The following is a 16,120-nucleotide window of genomic DNA, read 5'->3' as shown; positions in this document are numbered from 1 at the left end:
CATGTATTGTATTTGTGTCATTATTTTTTAGTTTCTCTATTTAAAAAAAAAATTTTAATTGTGGAAACATACATATAGCATAAATCTTCCCATCCTCCATACTCCCCCCCCCCAACATACCATTCAGTGAAATTAATCACATCACCATGTGGCAGGACCCTCCCCACTGTCCATTGTGCCCCAAACGGACACCCTGCACTCATTTTCTGTTATCTCCCCAGTGCCCCTGCCCCCATCCCTGGTAACTTTCTGTCTCCGTGAGTTTGTGTAGTCTGATAATTTCTTTGTGGTTACCATGGGGCTTAAATTTAACATCCTAAATCTTTAACAGTCTTGTTTGCTTAGATACAAACTTAATACCTTCAATAGTTTACATTACCTATGTTCTAATACCCTGCTGTCTCCCCAGCTTTATGCAGTTCTTGTCACAAATGACATATTTATGCAGTATGGGTCCCAACCCATTGATTTTTCTTTATGTTTTATGTATTTGTCTTTTAGATCCTGAAGGAAGTAAAAAGTGCTATTAGTATCAAAAATACAATTGCACTGGTATTTATATTTACTTATGTCATCTTTACTGGAGATCTCTCTCTCTTCATGTGGCTTCAGTCAGTTGTTTAGTGTTCTTTCCTTTCAACCTGCACAGCTCTCTTTAACATCTTTTGGAAGGCTGGTCATCTGGTGACCAAGTCCCTTGGTTTTTATTTATCTGGGAATGTCTTAATTTCTCCCTCATTTTTGAAGATGGCTTTGTGGGATATAGAATTCTTGGTTGGCAGTTTTTTGCTTTTATGACCACTTGGTCATAGCGCATAATGATTTTAATATACTTCAGAATTTGGTTTGCTTGCATTTTGTTGAGGATTTCTACATCTGTATTAATAAAGGATATTGGCCTATAGTTTCCTTGCATTGTCTTTGGCCTCATAGAATGCGTTGGAAAGGGTTCCCAACCCTTCTATTTTTTAGAACGCTTTGAGAAGGATTGGTGTTTATTCTTCTTTAAATGTGATAGAATTCAATTCACCAGTGAAGCCATCTGATCCTGGCTTTTCTTTGTATGGAGGTTTTTAAATTACTGACTCAGTCTCCTTGGTTGTTATAGGTCCATTCAAATTTTCTGGTTCTTTAGTCAGCTTTAGTAGTTTGTGTGTTTTAGGAATTTGTCCATTTTAATCTAGGTTATCTAATTTTTTGCCCTGCAATTGTTCATAGTATTTGCATATAATCCCTTTTAGTTTCTGTGAAATTGGTAGTAAGATCCATGCTTTCATTTCAGATTTTAGTAATTTGTGTCCTTTCTCTTTTTTTCTTAGTCAACCTAGCTTAAGTTTTGCTAATTTTGTTGCTTTTTTCAAAGAATCAACTTTTGGTTTTGTTGATTTTCTCTATTGTTACACTGTTTTCTTTTTCATTCATCTCTATTCTATATTTATTATTTTCTTCCCTCTGCTAGCTTTTGATTTAGTTGCCGCCTTTTTTTTTTTCCTAGTTCCTTAAGGTGTAGAGTTAGGTTATCAATTTAAGATCTTTTTTCTTTTTTTAATGTAGGTGTTTAATGCTATAAGTTTCCCTATGAGCACTACTTTCACTGCATCCCATAAGTTTTGATACTGTGTTTTTGTTTACATTGTCTCAAGGTGTTTTCCAGTTTCCCTTGTGAGTTCTTCTTTGACCCATTGGTTGCTGATTGGAAGAGAATTTGCTTGATTTCAGTTCTGTGACCTAGCACATGGTCTGTGCTGGTGGGTGCTCCATGTGTACTTGAATGGCTTCTGATGGGTGGGTGGGCTGGTCTGTGTGTCTCTTGGGGCCGATTGGTTTATAGTTCTTCAAGTGCTCTTTATCTTTCCTGTTATCTGCGTGGTTCTGTCCAGCATTCATGTTGATGTGTTGAAATCTCCAACTGTTGTTGTAGGAGTCTGTTTCCCCCTTGCTCATGTCCATTTCTTCTTCATATATTCTGGGCACTGTTGGTAGGGACGTATATGTTTGTCGTTGCTGTATCTTCTTGTTGGATTAAACCGTTTATCAATACAGTGTCCTTTGTGCCTTGTAATATTGAGTTAAAGTCTATCTCGTCTTATGATAAAGTAGCCACACCAGTTCTCTTGTTGTTATTATTTTCATAGAGTACATTTTTCCATCCTTTTACTTGCAATTTTTTGTTGTCTTTGTATCTAAAGTGAGTCTCTCGTAGACCTGATATAGATGGATCATTTTATCTGTTCTGTTGTCTGTACTGGGCCTTTTAATTGACGTTTAATCTGTTCACATTTAAATTAATCACCATAGGAAAGATTTACTTCAGATATCTAGCTATTTGTTTTCTGGATGTGTTTGTATATTTTTGCTTCTTTATTCCTCTATTAATGCCTTTTTTTTTTTAGTTGATTTTCTACAGTGTACCTTTTTGATTGCCTTCTTTACTTTTCTAAATATTTTTTAGTTATTTTCTTGGTGGTTATCTTGGAGATTACTATTAACATTTAAACTTAAATTAATCTAGTTTGAATAATACCAACTTAGTTTCAGTGGTATACAAGCACTTTGCCCTATCCAGCTCTGTTCCTCCCTCTTTATATTGTTGTTACAGATTGCATCTTACACGTGTGTCCATCCATATAGATTTATAATATTGTTTTATGCATTTGCCTTTTAAATCACATAGGAAGAGCAGTTACAAAACCAAAGTACTACAATACTTGTTTTTATATTTACCTGTGCAGTTACCTTTACCAGTGTTCTTAATTTCTTATGTTCTTACTATTAGTGTCCTTTCATTTCAACCTGAAAAATTCCCTTAAGCATTTCTTCTAGACCAGATCTACTGGTAAGGAACTCCTTCAGCTTTGTTTATCTGTAAATGTGTTAATTTCTCCTTTATTCTTGAAAGATAATTTTGCTGGATATAGAATTCTTGGTTAACAGTTTTTTTCTTTTAGTACTTCATATATGTCACCCAGCTGTCTTCTGGCCTGTGTGGTTTCTGATGAGATAGCAGCTATAGGATCCCTTACATGTGATGAGTTGCTTCTCCCTTGCTGCTTTCACAATTCTCTCTTGTCTTTGGGTTTCAACAATTTGATTATAATGTGTCTCATTGTGGATCTCTTTGAAGTTTATCTTGCTCTTGGTTCATTGCATTTCTTTGATGTCTATATTCATATCTCCAATCAGATTTGAAATTTTGGGCTATTTCTTGAAATATTCTTTCTGTTCCTTTTGCTCTTTTTTTCTGGGACTGTGTTGTGTATGTTGGTATGTTTTATTGGTGCCCAGAGGTCCCTCAGGCTCTGTTCATTTTTCTTCATTCTGCTCCTAAGACTGGATAGTTCAAATCTGTTGTTGATCCCATCCAGTGAATTTTTCATTTCATTTATATTTTTCAGCTCCAGAATTTTTGTTTCGTTCTTTATGGTTTTTATTTTTGTGTTGATATTAATTTTGTTCTTACATTGTTTCCTAATTCCTTTACTTCTTAGTCCATGGTTTCCTTTTCTCATTGAACATTTTTACACAGTTGATTTAATGTGTTTGACTAGTTTTTCCAATGTCTGGGCCCACTCAGGGATGGTTTCTGTCAAATTGTTTTTCTCTTTGAATGGCCCATCCTTTCCTCTTTCTTTGCATGCTTTGCTTGTTTGTTTGTTTGATTGTTTGTTATGGATAATTGGACATTCTGATAGTATAATGTGGTACCTCTGGAAATCTGATTATCCCACTTCTTAGGGATTGCTGATTTTTTGCCTGCTGAGGAGTGTGGCCATCTGTTATTTCTCCAAGCGATTTTTTATGTAAGGTTCATTCCTGTTGTGAATGTGGCCTCTGACATTTTTGTTTCATTTTCCCTGTGGTGAGCCAGTCATCTGACAAGGATTTCCTTAATGTCAGGCTCCAAGAAGTAGATAAAAATCGAGGGCAGTGTTCCTTTAAATCTTCCCATTGGCGCCACCAGGGGAAGCCACCATAGCTGAGAGGACCAAAACCAAAGCAGGCACCTGCACAAGTCCCTCAGGGAACCGCCAGACAAACCAAAGCACACAACTTCAGGCTTTTGGAGTCCAAGGGGTCCCCACTCTCTGCCCTGGCATTAGCTGGCCACTCCAGAACGCCTCTGTCCCCACAGACATGACAGGCTGAAGCATGGGAGGTGGTAGCTGGTTTTGCCTGTCACTCTTACAAACGATCAGCAGCCTCTCTCTTCAGCAACACTCTCCTTGCTATGAGTGTCTGACCACCTTCCGGAGCTCCAAAGCAGTTGACTCTGGTTGCTCTTCACAGTTCAGTGGTTTGCTTTGGTGGGTGGCCCAACCCTGGGAGTTGCCTGCTCAACTATTTTGTGTGTCATCACTCATCGTCCTTTGATTTTGAATCCTAATTCATGTATATCTCCTCTGAGAAGCTCTGGCTAAATCCTCTGACTTGGCAAAGCATTTCTCATGTGTGGTTTTGTAGCTGTCTGATTTCTCTCTCTGCAGCACACACATTGCACTACAGGACAAATATTTATTTTCTACCTGCTTATTCATGCACTTCTTGATGACTCCTCTCTTTGTAACATACAGCGCTTGCCCAGTAAGTTTGGGCTGATGGGTGAGGGGCTGCTATTGGCTGAATCTCCCATGAGAGTTTTGATAGAAAGGGGCTATCACTTGGATAAAGAGATGACTTTTGGGTAAATGTTGCATTTTTCTGTGTCCTCATGTCTTTCACTCCAGAAGAGAAGCAGGAGGCGTGCATAGTCTCATCCTGCGTGTGGCACTACTCACTGGCATACGGGGCCGACTGGTCCTGGTTCTCCCTCCGTCCTCAGCTACAGGCCCATCAGCCAGCCTCTTTAGTGTCCTTTCCCCACAGTGACATGGGAGTCAGAACAGCAGATTTGGTCCATAACTTGAAGACCACAGGCGAGTTACCAGCAGCCTCTCTTGAGCCTGTGGTAGTTGAAGGTGGAGAGGACCTTACCACACAAATCAGACTTCCGAGTGGAGGCAAGCCAGGAACTTCTTTTCAGCTACTCTCAGAAGACACAAAGAGGAGCAGCAGCAGACCTTATGTCACAGGGAGTAAGATCTGTGACCATGACCTGCATCTGGAAGGAGCAAACTTTGAAAACAGTGTCTTAGCCACTTGCTCATTTTATGATCATGTTCTTCAACTCTGGAAGTGGGAAATGAGCTAAGGAAGATTCTCTGTCTGAAGTCATCAAGACACATTTCCACACACACTCACATGGCTTTATCTTGTCTTGAGTGAATGGCCCTGGGGAGCTTTCTTGTTTCTCAGACCATGCATCTCATGTAGATTCTGAATGTAATCTCTGTAGGTTACTGTATACATTTCTGTGCATCTTTATGGAATCTATAGTGTACAGTCACAAAAAACTGTTGGCTTTTCTTAAACAGAATTTTCCTGCTGGGCTGTTAAAAACGGACAGTCTGAATCTGCCTGGCACTAAGGAATCCTTGCCCTGGGAAGTCAGTCCTTGTCCTGCTCTGACTTGGGCTGTCTTAAATGTGCACGGGAAGCGACCTGGTTCCTAGTTCTCAAAGCTGGTAGTTTTTCTTGTGTATTTTGACTTTCAGCTCTTAAAAGTATTAGGCAACTGTTTGTATTAAGTGAAATTTTTTTTTGGGGGGGGGGAGTTACTTTTAACATCGTTAAGTCTTTTTTTAAATCATATTTCTAAATTGTAGAATATAACATATACATAGAAGTGATAACTTTCCAAGTGCAATGTAACCATTAGGGAGCAAATTTCAAAGAATGTTATGGGTTACAGTTCCAGTTTGTTATTTCCTTAACATGAAATATAACATATGCAAAACGGTAGTATCTTCCATAGTATGATTTAATGAGTAGTTATATAGGAAATTCCCAAAAATGTTATGAATTACAGTACCATAGTTTCAGTTATCTCCCTATTGTGAAATATAACATAAATAGAAAAGGGTGGTAACTTCCAAATTACAATTTAACACGTAGCTGTACAAAAAATGTTAAAAGGATGCTCTGTTACAGTTCTACCATTTTAATTCTTTCCTCTAGCTATTCTAATACCCTAGGCAACGAAGAAAATCATATATTCAGTATTCATAATCCTTTATTAAATGCCATCTTGTCTGTTGCTACCCCTTCCTCTGGTTTAATCACTTCCCCGATCTTCAGGAACATCAGAAGTCATTTTAAAGGATCACCTTTATCATGGTCACCAGAGGTGCTTGCAGTAAACTCCTATGCAGATAAGCAAAATAAGTGTAAACATATTCTGAATTGCTTTAGGATGCCATAAACTTGAAATATATGAAATCAATATGGTGAATTAATCCATTCCTTATAGCCTTATTAAACTGAGTAGATTACAAATTCTGGATCATCAGGACTTCTGGAACTTAATTAGGTGTGTGACATGTCTGATTCCTTGCTTTAACTGAATATATTTGGTATGTCTTCTCTGGAAGGAACTCTGAGATTGACATATAGGCCACTGTTGAATTTTTCAAATCCTTCTACACCTACTAATAGGATACATAGGTGTCCAAAGGCAGAAAATTTACACTTCTGTCCTTTGCTTTTATTTTCTGTTATACAAAGCAACATGTCAATATAGGTCAGATTGTGTTGTAATAGAAATTAGTGTATATAATAAAAAAGATCAATAGCCAGATAATGGCCCAGTTACTTCAATAGAAAAATGCTGGACCTTCCTGTAGAGTTTTTAAGAATATTTAAGGATCAATTAATACTGGTTGGAACAGGTGATCTGAGACAAATGTGACTGAGGACAGAGGCTGGATTACAAGGGGAAGCCTGATTTTGGCATTAACTTCTCATGACTTCATCTTCCTTAGGTCTGCCCAAAGAGGGACGGTTACTTCCACCTACCTAAAAAATATAGTTGCTTTGGAACCCATAAACTATACATTTATTGGTTTTTGCTTGGGGTGAAGAATTTTGGGGATAAATCAACCAGTATTGTCGTCTGGCTTAATCTGCCTGTAAAGTAAGTGATGTGTTCTTGCTTTTAGCTTACTTCCCAAAACCTTTTGGTTGGGAAGCTGTTTTCTTCCCAGGAGTTACACAGCCAATGAGCAAACCCAACTTAAAGTATGCTGTGGTGCATATGTCATCTCACCGTGACCTGGTGCCGAAAACGAACACTGCACTGAGTAGCAAAGGTCTTTAATACAAATGGAAAGCGGGAACCCCACCCCGCCCCACGATCCGCGGAAAGGCTTCGGTAGTCTCAGCTCACGACTTAGAGGCTTCTCTGCTTCCTATCGTGGGAAATTCTTGGGATACAGCTGGAAGAGCTTGCCTTCCTGTGTAGGCTCAAACCCATACTTTTCCAGGTTCTCAGGATCAAAACTCCCTTCTTTAACGTCTTTTTCAATGGCGGGCGCGACTGCTTCCAGAAAGAGCTGCTTGGCCGTTAGGGGCGTCTCCGCGCCCGCGGGAGCACGGTAGCTTACGTAGGGCTTGAGCCTGAAGCCGGTCAGGTCCGGGACGACAAACTCCGGGACCATCTCTTTTATCGTTACAAACCTCCCACCGGGGCCGCGCACGCCCGTGCCCTTGGCGCCCCGGCTCTTGTAGAAGGAGCGCGGCCCTCGCTTGCTGGTCCACTTGCTCATGCGATCGGCGCCGCGGACCAGGCCTCGGGTCACTGCGGTCAGGAGACCCATGCTGTGCGCCTGTGGGGCGAGGGGAAGCCGTCAGAGGTGCCCGGGCCCGAGCCTCCCTGCAGAGGCAGCCCCGGGCTGCCGGAGGGGCAGCTGTGCACTTACGACGCGAGCGCGGGCAGGCGGTCCTGGTGCGAGCGAACGGCGCCGGCGCGCGCCCCACGCGGCCTCCGACGCAGGTCCGCGACCGAGAGCCGGAGAGCCGCTTCCGGTCTCGGCCGTCCGCTTCCGGCCGGGAGCCGCAGCGCCCCACCCTTGCAGCAAGGCCAGCCCCGATTGGCTGCCACGGCAGCCAATGCGAAGTTTCAGCCCTGCGAGGGCCGGGGGTGGCGCGGAAGCGCGCCGGGCGGACGAGCACTTCGGAGCTCGGTCCCGTGCAGGCGGCGCGCGTGCGCGAGGGAAGGCCCCGCCCCAGCCCTTCCCGCCCGGGCGTCAACCGGCGCCGCGCCTGGCACCGCCCCCGCCGCGGACCGGCCCCCGCGTCCTCCCGGCCCGCCCGCGCGGGACTCCCGCTCCCCGGCAGCCGCTGTCCGCAGCTGTAGCCTCCCTGTGCCCCTCGGCGTCGAGGCGGAGTCTCCGCACCGAGCGCGTTAGCCCTCGTGACACCGCCGGGCAGCCGGGGCCGCCGCCTGCGCCCTGCCCTAGGTGGGCTCCGGCGCAGAGGAGCCCTCCTTCCGCCCCCCAGGCTTAGGGTCCGGGAACCCAGGGGCCCTGCTGGGCCAGCGGGGCGGGGGAGGGCGGCCCCGGGACCGCGCCGGGGGCTGCTTCCCAGGGAGTGGCTCCGCGGAAGGCGGCTGGTGCCCCTGAAAAGGCCGAGTCCTTCACCCGGAGCAGCTTTCCAACAGGATTTTCCTTTCAGTGCAAAAACCGTTTGACTTGGAAAGAACCGGGCAATAGGGTTGAAGTGCTCGCTCTCCTGATTTAAACACGAGTTAGTAGAATATTCGGCCCTTGTTTGAACCGGGTTCTCTCCTTTTCATCCCTGAATCTGTTTTGGTTTTAGCCATGGAGGAAGACTCCGACACCTGCCCGGAGGTATGTAACCCAGGGGTCTCAGTGAGGAGCGGGTGCTTAGCGTTCCGGGAGCGTCTCCTCCCCTGCTGCGGGGATCCCGCGCCCCGGGCCCGCTGACTGGGACAGGGCGGTCCCGGCCCTTCCCGGGCGCCTCGTCAGAGCCGCCGGTGCCACTTCTTCCTCAGCAGCCGGACGTGGCCCGGACTTGGTTGAGGGCCTGCCTTCCTGCTTCCAAGGCCACAGTTGTTATTTCCAGTTTCCCTTTACGGCTTTGCCTGCTCCTTTTGCTTAGGATCTTTTTCTCGGTTAGACAAATGTAGCCACATCACAGAACCTTCGATTCCTGAGTCAAAATACTAGCCCAATTAAAGCAATGGTGGAAAGCCAGCAGAGGCTGGGCTGCTCAGCAGTGGGCCATGGCCGCTTTCTCAGATGATCCAATTGTCCTAGAAGTGGGTCTGTTGAGCTCTGAGGGACTCACTCAGTCACGCAAAGGATCATCACAGGTGCCCTTCGGCAGCCCCAGCCGCCACGTTCCGAGGGTGAGCAGAAGGTGGAGCTGTGCTTGGGACAGGGGAAGGGCCTCCTCCCAAGGCACGAAGCCTCCCTGCTTAGGTTTGCCTCCTTGTTGGTTCAGAGGGTTGACTTTTCCGGACCACTTACTTATTCTGCCTGGTGCAGACTTTTCCTGTTGGGTGCTTTTTGGGGTGCCCTTCAGCTTTCCTTGGGTTTTCTGGCCTGGGTTGCAGTGTCTGAGTCCTGGCTCTCTGCAGCGCTGGGACAGGTTGCTTTAGTCCTTGGCACTGTTGTGGAGACGTGAAAGGACCGACACATAGCCACTGCCCTTGCTCCCGTCTTGTTCTCCCATCTGGCCACTTGGGAGGAGGGTTTGTGTCACACGAAAGCACAGAGAGTGGCGGTGGCGGTGGTTGAGCTGAAGTCCCTTGCTCGTCTGCATCTTCTCTGCGGAACTCACCAGCCGTCTGCCCACCACTGTCCCACGTCACTCCTCTCCCTTCCCTTCCTCCCTCCCTCCTGCCCACAGACCTTGGATTTCTGGCACCCCCTGCGACGCTTTCCCTAGAGACAGCAGGATGGCAGGCACACGGAGCCCGTCCCTGCTTCCAGTTTCTTCTTTGTTCAGCACGTCCTCAAAGTCCAGCTGGCCCCGTGGGGGTTTCTGAGCCCTCCTGCCGTGGCTGGTGTTGGTGTTCAGAGAGCACTGAGCCATGGCCTTGGCATCCCCTGTGGTGCAACAGGGCTTTCTCCTCTGGCCTGGCGCCTGAGGAGGGGGAAGGTGCAGGACTCGGATGTGTGAGCGCTGCTCAGAGCATTTGTTCTCGGTGATGGTGCAGCCACCGGCCCTGCCTGGCTGTGTCCTGGGCAGCGTCACTTCTTTCTGGAAATCTCTGACTGCATCTCTCCCTGCTTGTTTCCCTGGCCTCGGCTCTCCCTGACTGCGTGTTCTCTGCCCTAGGCTGGCTTCTGCCTGGGTGCCACCCTGCGCTCGTGGGGGCTGCAGTTGATGGAGGAGCACCCACAGTCCACCATGGTAACCAACTTACACGCCCCCCTGGGGATGATGAGTCCTGCCGGGTGGGATCCGGTGGCCTCCCCTTGTTCCCCGCTGGCTTGTGCCTTCACTCTGTGACCGGGGGGGACAGGGGCTCTGTGGGGTACCTTGCTGATGGTGCGCTCTGTCTCCGGCCCCTGCCAGCTGTTGGGGATTGTGGTGGGAGCCCTCCTGGCCCTGGTTTTCATTGGCATTACTGCCTTCTTTGTGTACAGGAGGGTTAAACAATCCCGTGAGTATCTTGGTTGGACCCCAGCTCTGGGGGGAGGGGTGGGGGAGCTTGGGGGTTGTGCAGTGTTTTTGGGCCCTTGGAAGTAGCCCTTAAACCTATGGCTTTTGTGGGAAGCCAGTGGTCTGTAGACCGAGGCTGAGCGCATCTGCTCAGGGTGTTGTCCTGCCCTTCCAGAGCTCACCTGCAGCGGGAAGGGCAGGAAGACCCCCTGCTTCACCTGAAATGAGTCTGTCAGGCAGCCCACCTTTGCAGCCAACAGGAAGGCCCCACAGGGACCAGACAGGGCTGTGCCCTTTCTGACGGGCTAAGTGTCAGCCAGGGACACGGATGCGTTGACCTTCCAGCACCCACATTCCCAGGGGCCCACCCAGGGCTGCAGCTGCTGCTCAGTCCTTTATGGTGACTCCACTGGGTTCTGGGCCTCGCACCTGCCTGGTGCTGGCTCCGCAGACCTTCCCGCTCTCAGGGCCCAGCCCAGCCCAGGCCCGCCCTCTGCTCCTCCTGCAGGACAGCTGCAGCCTGCCGCTCCTCAGTACAGGTTTCGCAAGAGAGACAAAGTGATGTTTTACGGCCGGAAGATCATGAGGAAGGTAACGGGGTGTGCTGGGTCTCCCCGTGGCAGCTCTTGTTGCAGAGGAGAACATGGTGTGTGCCGTTTTCTGGTCCCCGCCATGCCACGGGGGGCCCAGGCAGCACTGGGGCTGGTGGCCACAGCCCTGCCTGCTTGGCTCCAGGTTTGGGGGACACAGGAATTCATACTGAATGGAATCTACTTCCCTGTCTTACCCAACACCTCGGGGCCGGGAAGTGAGACCCAGGCTGCCTGTGGGGGTGGAGCCCTTGGTGAGGCCTCAGCCACACTGACCACACCCCGAGGTCGTTGACCCCCTCTGCAGGTCCGTCCACCAGCTTGGGAGCAGACAGTCTGAAGCTCCTTGAGGGCGTGTGCCCGGCCGGGAGCAGACGCTCAGGAAATGTCTCTTGATGGAGGACTGGGGGCAGCTGCTGAGGCTGAGGCCTGGTTGCGAGGGGCAGTGGGCCAGTGGCCCGGAACCCTTGAGAATGCCTTGCCCAGCATGGAAGATGAGGCCTCCCTGCAGCTGTCCAAAGTAGAGGGACTCCCTGTTCCGAGCAGTTTGTCTTACCGAGAAAAGGGGGCTCAGAGCTCTTTCCTAGAAACATCCCCAGAGATGGAGACGTGTGGGCGCAAGGCACCCCTTGTCCTTGGGGCATCCTGGTTTTGGCAGCTGCTAAGACTGGTGGTCTCTGCCGGTCTTGGGGCCTGGGCTGGTGAAGGAGTTGGGGTCTGTGGTGAGGGGCTGCGTTCCCTGATAGTGTACGTGCCTGTCATGCTGTGGCAGCACGTGGCGGGAGCAGCGGTTCTCCCATTGCAGGGCCTGTAAAGAGACCAGCAGGTCCCCAGGCCCTACCTCAAAAGGGTCTCCTTCAGTTCCCAGTCGGGGCGCCAGGGTCTGCATTTTAACAAGCGCTGTCCTGGGCTGTGACCTGGAAGGGAGACCTTCCTTTGTCTTCCCAGGAAGCACTGGAATCATTCAGACGTTCTACAGAAACCACTTGTACCCATGCATGTTAAAATAGCCTTTATTTGCTATTTTTCTCTGGTTATAAAATTAATTCTCCACCTTTGTGAATAATTTGCAAAATTCGAAAAGAAGGTACGCGAACTCCTTCCATGAGTCAGTGCTGAGTACTGTCAGAGAAGCCACCACGAGGGTCAAGTGTGCGGGCCTGAGGCCTTCTGGCCCGGGCTGGGAGCTGGGGTGCATGGTGGGCACAGGGGCCCTGCGGTCCTGGGTGCGGCCCTGGCATGCCCTCCTGGGCTGAGGTCTGCTGTGGGCGCCCTTGGTCAGGAGCCCAGTAAGGACTGCAGAGACAAGCGGGGACTCCCAGACCTGGAGGGCGGCAGGCCTCCCCGGGCCAGGGGTGAGGGGCTGCATGCAGAGGCAGCATTTGGCCCAGCCAGGGCGCCGGGCCCGCCGCTCTCCTGCCCCTGCTGTTCTGGGCTGGCGAGGCAGTGACTCTGGAGAAGGTGGTGAAGCGTGTTCTGATGCCGACCTGGTGATGCGGGGAGAAAGGTGCCTTCAGGGGCGAGGTTGGGGGTGGTCACTGTGTGCAGACGCACAAGGGGTTTCCAGGTGGGAGCTCCTGCCTTCCAAGAAGGGGGGGAGGGAAGGAGAGCTTTGAAAGGTTTGGCTGTTAGGCAACAGCGAGGAAATGGCTGTAGTTGCGTAGGGCCGTGGGCAGTGTCCCCTGGTGCCTCAGGGGCTCAGGCTGTGGTCCAGGGAGAGCCGCAGGGATGTGGGGGACTCTCCTCCAGGGTCAGGACACATGGGGTCTCCCTCCCGCTCTGTAGGTGACCACCCTCCCCAACACACTGGTTGGGGGCACGGCCGCACCCCGGCAGCGGGCAAGGAAGAGGACCAAAGTCCTGTCTTTGGCCAAAAGGTACTGGAGGGCTCCCAGACCCATATCAAGCCCAGCCGCCCTCCCTGTTGTGCTCTGCTCAGTGCGTCCCGAGGTTGCTGCCACCCACCCGGTCCCACCTTGGACTGTGTCTGGAGAGAGGCCAAGGCGGTGGGAGGGGCCATGCCTGAGGAGGGGCTGTGTGGGGGTGGGGCCCAGGGAGAGCTGGGATAAGCTGCCTAGTCTCAATTCTGAGGTGGCTTCTGTTGAACCCTTTGGGCTTTTCCTTAGGGGACCATGCCTCTGCCTTGTAGGATTCTGCGCTTCAAGAAGGAGTCCCCCACCCTGCAGCCCAAGGAGCCCCCGCCCTCCCTGCTGGAAGCCGACCTGACTGAGTTCGATGTTAAGAATTCACACCTGCCCTCGGAGGTCCTGTATATGCTGAAGAACGTGCGGTAGGACAGGAGGGGACCAGGACGGCTTGCAGTCTGGTTGGCCTTGGCGAGGGGTGTGCAGTGTCTGCTCCCGAGGCAGCTCTCCGAGCGTGGCGTGGTGGGCAAAGCTGACTGCAGTGTCCGTCCCCTGCTGTCTTCACCCGCCAGGTGGTTAGGGTGGGTGGCAGGTGTCCCGAGGTGCTTCTGGGGGTGACGGAGGATGGCAGCACCTTTAACGTGCTCTTCTTAGCCCCAGTTCCCTGTTTTCTTGTCTTTTTTCCGGTGTTGTAATCTTTGGTAATAGATTCGGAGCACACGTGAGAAGTGTTTGGTGGATCAGGCAACCCAGAGCTGAGAGCTCCCCGAGGCAGGGCCAGGTGCTCCCTCCATCTCTCCCCTGACCTGTGTTCTGCTCCTTTTGCTATCCCTGTTCTTTGCCCCGGAGAGTGATTTTCTGCCGTCTGTTGTTTTGCTTGTGTGTTTCAGATTCACAGTCACAGCTCAGTACTCTGAGCTGATGGGAAACCAGGCCGACAGCAGCTTAGACTTAGTTCATCTGTTGCTGCTTGTCAGCACTGTGGGTCTGCCGCACCAGGAAAGCTGGCTGCTCTCCTCCGTGCGGCTCCGTGTTGGCCGCAGACCTGTATCCCCTAAAGCCTCTGTTTAAAGGCTGTCCCTCCATCCTCCCTGCCTCACCTGGAGGGATGTCCCATGGGTGCTCTCTGTTCTTTTAGGGTCCTGGGCCATTTTGAAAAGCCGCTGTTCCTGGAACTTTGCAAACACATGGTTTTTGTGCAGCTGCATGAAGGGGAGTACATCTTCCAGCCGGGGGAACTAGACAACAGCATCTACGTGGTGCAGGATGGGCGGCTGGAAGTCTGCATCCAGGACGCCGTAAGTGCATGTCTCCTTGGGAAGGCCTGCTGGGGTGCAGGGCTGAGTCAGGTCTGTCACCCTCACCTTTTAGACAGTTTTCAGTTGAAAAGTTAGTGCAAAATTTAAAATTACGGGTCTTTGAGGAAAAGGCACACCCTCGTGACAACACTCAACACAACTGCTGTTTTAATTCTTGTGCATTTTTTCTCTTATGCAGCACAGGAATACCTGGTGTTTGAAGGGTTTTACTGGTGGTATTTATGTGGTTTTATTTCTGCATTTTTCACCTGATGTGTTTTAAATTTCTTTTTTGATGCTTTCTCTGAGTCCTCACAGTACCCCTTATCATATCGATCTGCTGGGAGCTGTTGAAGCCTTGCTCTAGTCTCAGGTTGTTGGTTATAAGTAGTTTTCATTCTAAGAAGATAATTAAAGTATTAATTCACTTGGAAGCTCCTTGCCTGTTGTAAATTTTATCCCATGAATCACAGTTGCTGGGTGTGACTACCAGGTAACCCTCACTTGGGCCTTTTCAGCTCCGTGTTTCTTTCCGGCTGGGCTGTGCTGCTGCTTTTGTCGCGGTGTGTGGGCCAGGCCTTCTACTGCTAGTTACCTGTTTAAGGCGAGCCCCTCCCCAGCCTGGGCTCTGCCCGACCTTCAGGGCTTGCAGCCTCAGAAGACCCACACTGGGGTCCCGGGGATGGATGATGACCACGGGGGTAACTGCGTGTCCTTTCACGCTCCTGGACTAGAGGTGTTTCCTGGATAGAATTTTTAATTCTCTCATTTGCAGTTTAGTCTGTGGTTGGACTTGATGGGATTATGAGAAAGGAAACAGCCATTTTCCAGCCCAGGGAAGGCAGAGCTATTAGCTCTTGCGGGATGTGGACATCCAACTGGTAAACCAGAGACTCCTGTTGAAGTTCTCAGAGGTCTCCCCTGAAGACTGGACCAAGAATCTCGCCGGCTTTTGGAGCTGGATACCAGGGGTCCACAGAGGGTGACCAGTGCCAAATATGGACAAGTTCAAAAAGGATTTTCTTGGGTTGGGCTGAGAGAAAGTTACTGTGTTCTATCACCAAAGTTGCAGGTTTTATTTCTCTTTTTGTTTAGTTGAAAGTTATATCCACATGCTGTTATTTATATGGATAACTAAATTTGATTCTCAGGGCCCTTGTAGCCCAGCAAACTGACATAGGACTTTTGAAATTTAATCTAAATCAATCCAACAAAGACAGTTCATGGGGTTGAAATGCTGCATCGGGTTGGTTGTTTTCCTCCTGTTACTCTACCTCCACTTCTGAGCGCATCAAAGCCTCAATCCGGCCAGGGCGGGCCGTCTCCCACCTGAGGCTTTTGGGGCCCGAGCCTGTCCGGGGGGTGGAGGCCTTCCTGTGGCCACGTGCGCTCTCATTCTGCTTTCCGCAGGACGGAACTGAAGTGGTGGTCAAGGAGGTCCTGGCCGGGGATAGCGTGCACAGCCTCCTCAGCATCTTGGACGTCATCACGGTGAGTGCCCCGTGAGACAGACTTGGTTCTGAGTGTGTTTAGTTCTCTCCCTCCCTGATGCCTACAAGAATAGCCAATTAGTGTTCACCTCCCTTTTAATGGCACTTAATAAATACGCATTGTGGGACTCGATAACGCAGGCTATCCTGTTCCAAACCGCCTCTGAAGCTGCCTGTTCAGCACAGGCCTTTCAGAACATCTAGCATGAAGCTCCCACAGGGCACAGGCTAGTTCACGGCCGTCTCTGACCCCAGGTCTATCTCAGGCATCCACTACTGCGTCTGCAGAGCAGAGGCCCTCAGCTCTGACCACCCATTGGAAGCCCCTGGGGAGCCTTTTACATTCCCTGGGCCCCGGCCAGCCCCAGGCC

General features: G+C 49.8%; 3 protein-coding genes across 13 annotated transcripts in view; 2 read left to right on the top strand and 1 right to left on the bottom strand.

The window, feature by feature from the left end:
• Nucleotides 1-5,990, top strand: part of DPH7 (diphthamide biosynthesis 7) — a 28,659-nt gene extending 22,669 nt beyond the window's left edge. Inside the window, exon 7 of the mRNA XM_037797967.1 lies at nt 4,725-5,990. Within this exon, the coding sequence (XP_037653895.1) occupies nt 4,725-5,188 (464 nt within the window). The 3' untranslated portion in view covers nt 5,189-5,990. The remainder of the gene's footprint in view (nt 1-4,724) is intronic.
• Nucleotides 5,991-7,172: 1,182 nt separating this feature from the next.
• MRPL41 (mitochondrial ribosomal protein L41) lies at nt 7,173-7,936 on the bottom strand. The gene is made up of 2 exons (XM_037797693.1): nt 7,794-7,936; nt 7,173-7,700 (listed from the first exon to the last, which is right to left on the bottom strand). The coding sequence occupies exon 2, from the start codon at nt 7,689-7,691 to the stop codon at nt 7,284-7,286; it is 408 nt and encodes a 135-aa protein (XP_037653621.1). The 5' UTR covers nt 7,692-7,700; nt 7,794-7,936; the 3' UTR covers nt 7,173-7,283.
• The window catches only part of PNPLA7 (patatin like phospholipase domain containing 7), a 116,214-nt gene continuing 107,983 nt past the window's right edge, over nt 7,890-16,120 (top strand). For 5 of the 11 annotated variants that reach the window (XR_005210668.1, XM_037797680.1, XM_037797681.1 and 2 more), the window contains exons 1-8: nt 7,890-8,333; nt 8,692-8,723; nt 10,180-10,254; nt 11,015-11,097; nt 12,882-12,973; nt 13,246-13,386; nt 14,100-14,259; nt 15,670-15,750. Coding sequence is in view for 10 of the 11 variants with exons in the window: in XM_037797680.1 (XP_037653608.1) it covers nt 7,984-8,333; nt 8,692-8,723; nt 10,180-10,254; nt 11,015-11,097; nt 12,882-12,973; nt 13,246-13,386; nt 14,100-14,259; nt 15,670-15,750 (1,014 nt within the window). In the remaining variant the exon portion in view is untranslated. The other 6 variants (XM_037797683.1, XM_037797689.1, XM_037797685.1 and 3 more) reach the window with 6 other exon arrangements.

Source organism: Choloepus didactylus, chromosome 10, assembly GCF_015220235.1.
Source record: "Choloepus didactylus isolate mChoDid1 chromosome 10, mChoDid1.pri, whole genome shotgun sequence".
In the NCBI taxonomy this organism is placed as follows: Eukaryota; Metazoa; Chordata; class Mammalia; order Pilosa; family Megalonychidae; genus Choloepus; species Choloepus didactylus.
The sequence above is the reverse complement of the archived record's forward strand: the minus strand, read 5'-3'. Positions and strand labels throughout refer to the sequence as shown.

What these genes read in the sequence shown, in the direction of transcription:
- MRPL41 (XM_037797693.1), bottom strand. Translation starts at nt 7,691, where the DNA reads ATGGGTCTCCTGACCGCAGTGACCCGAGGCCTGGTCCGCGGCGCCGAT.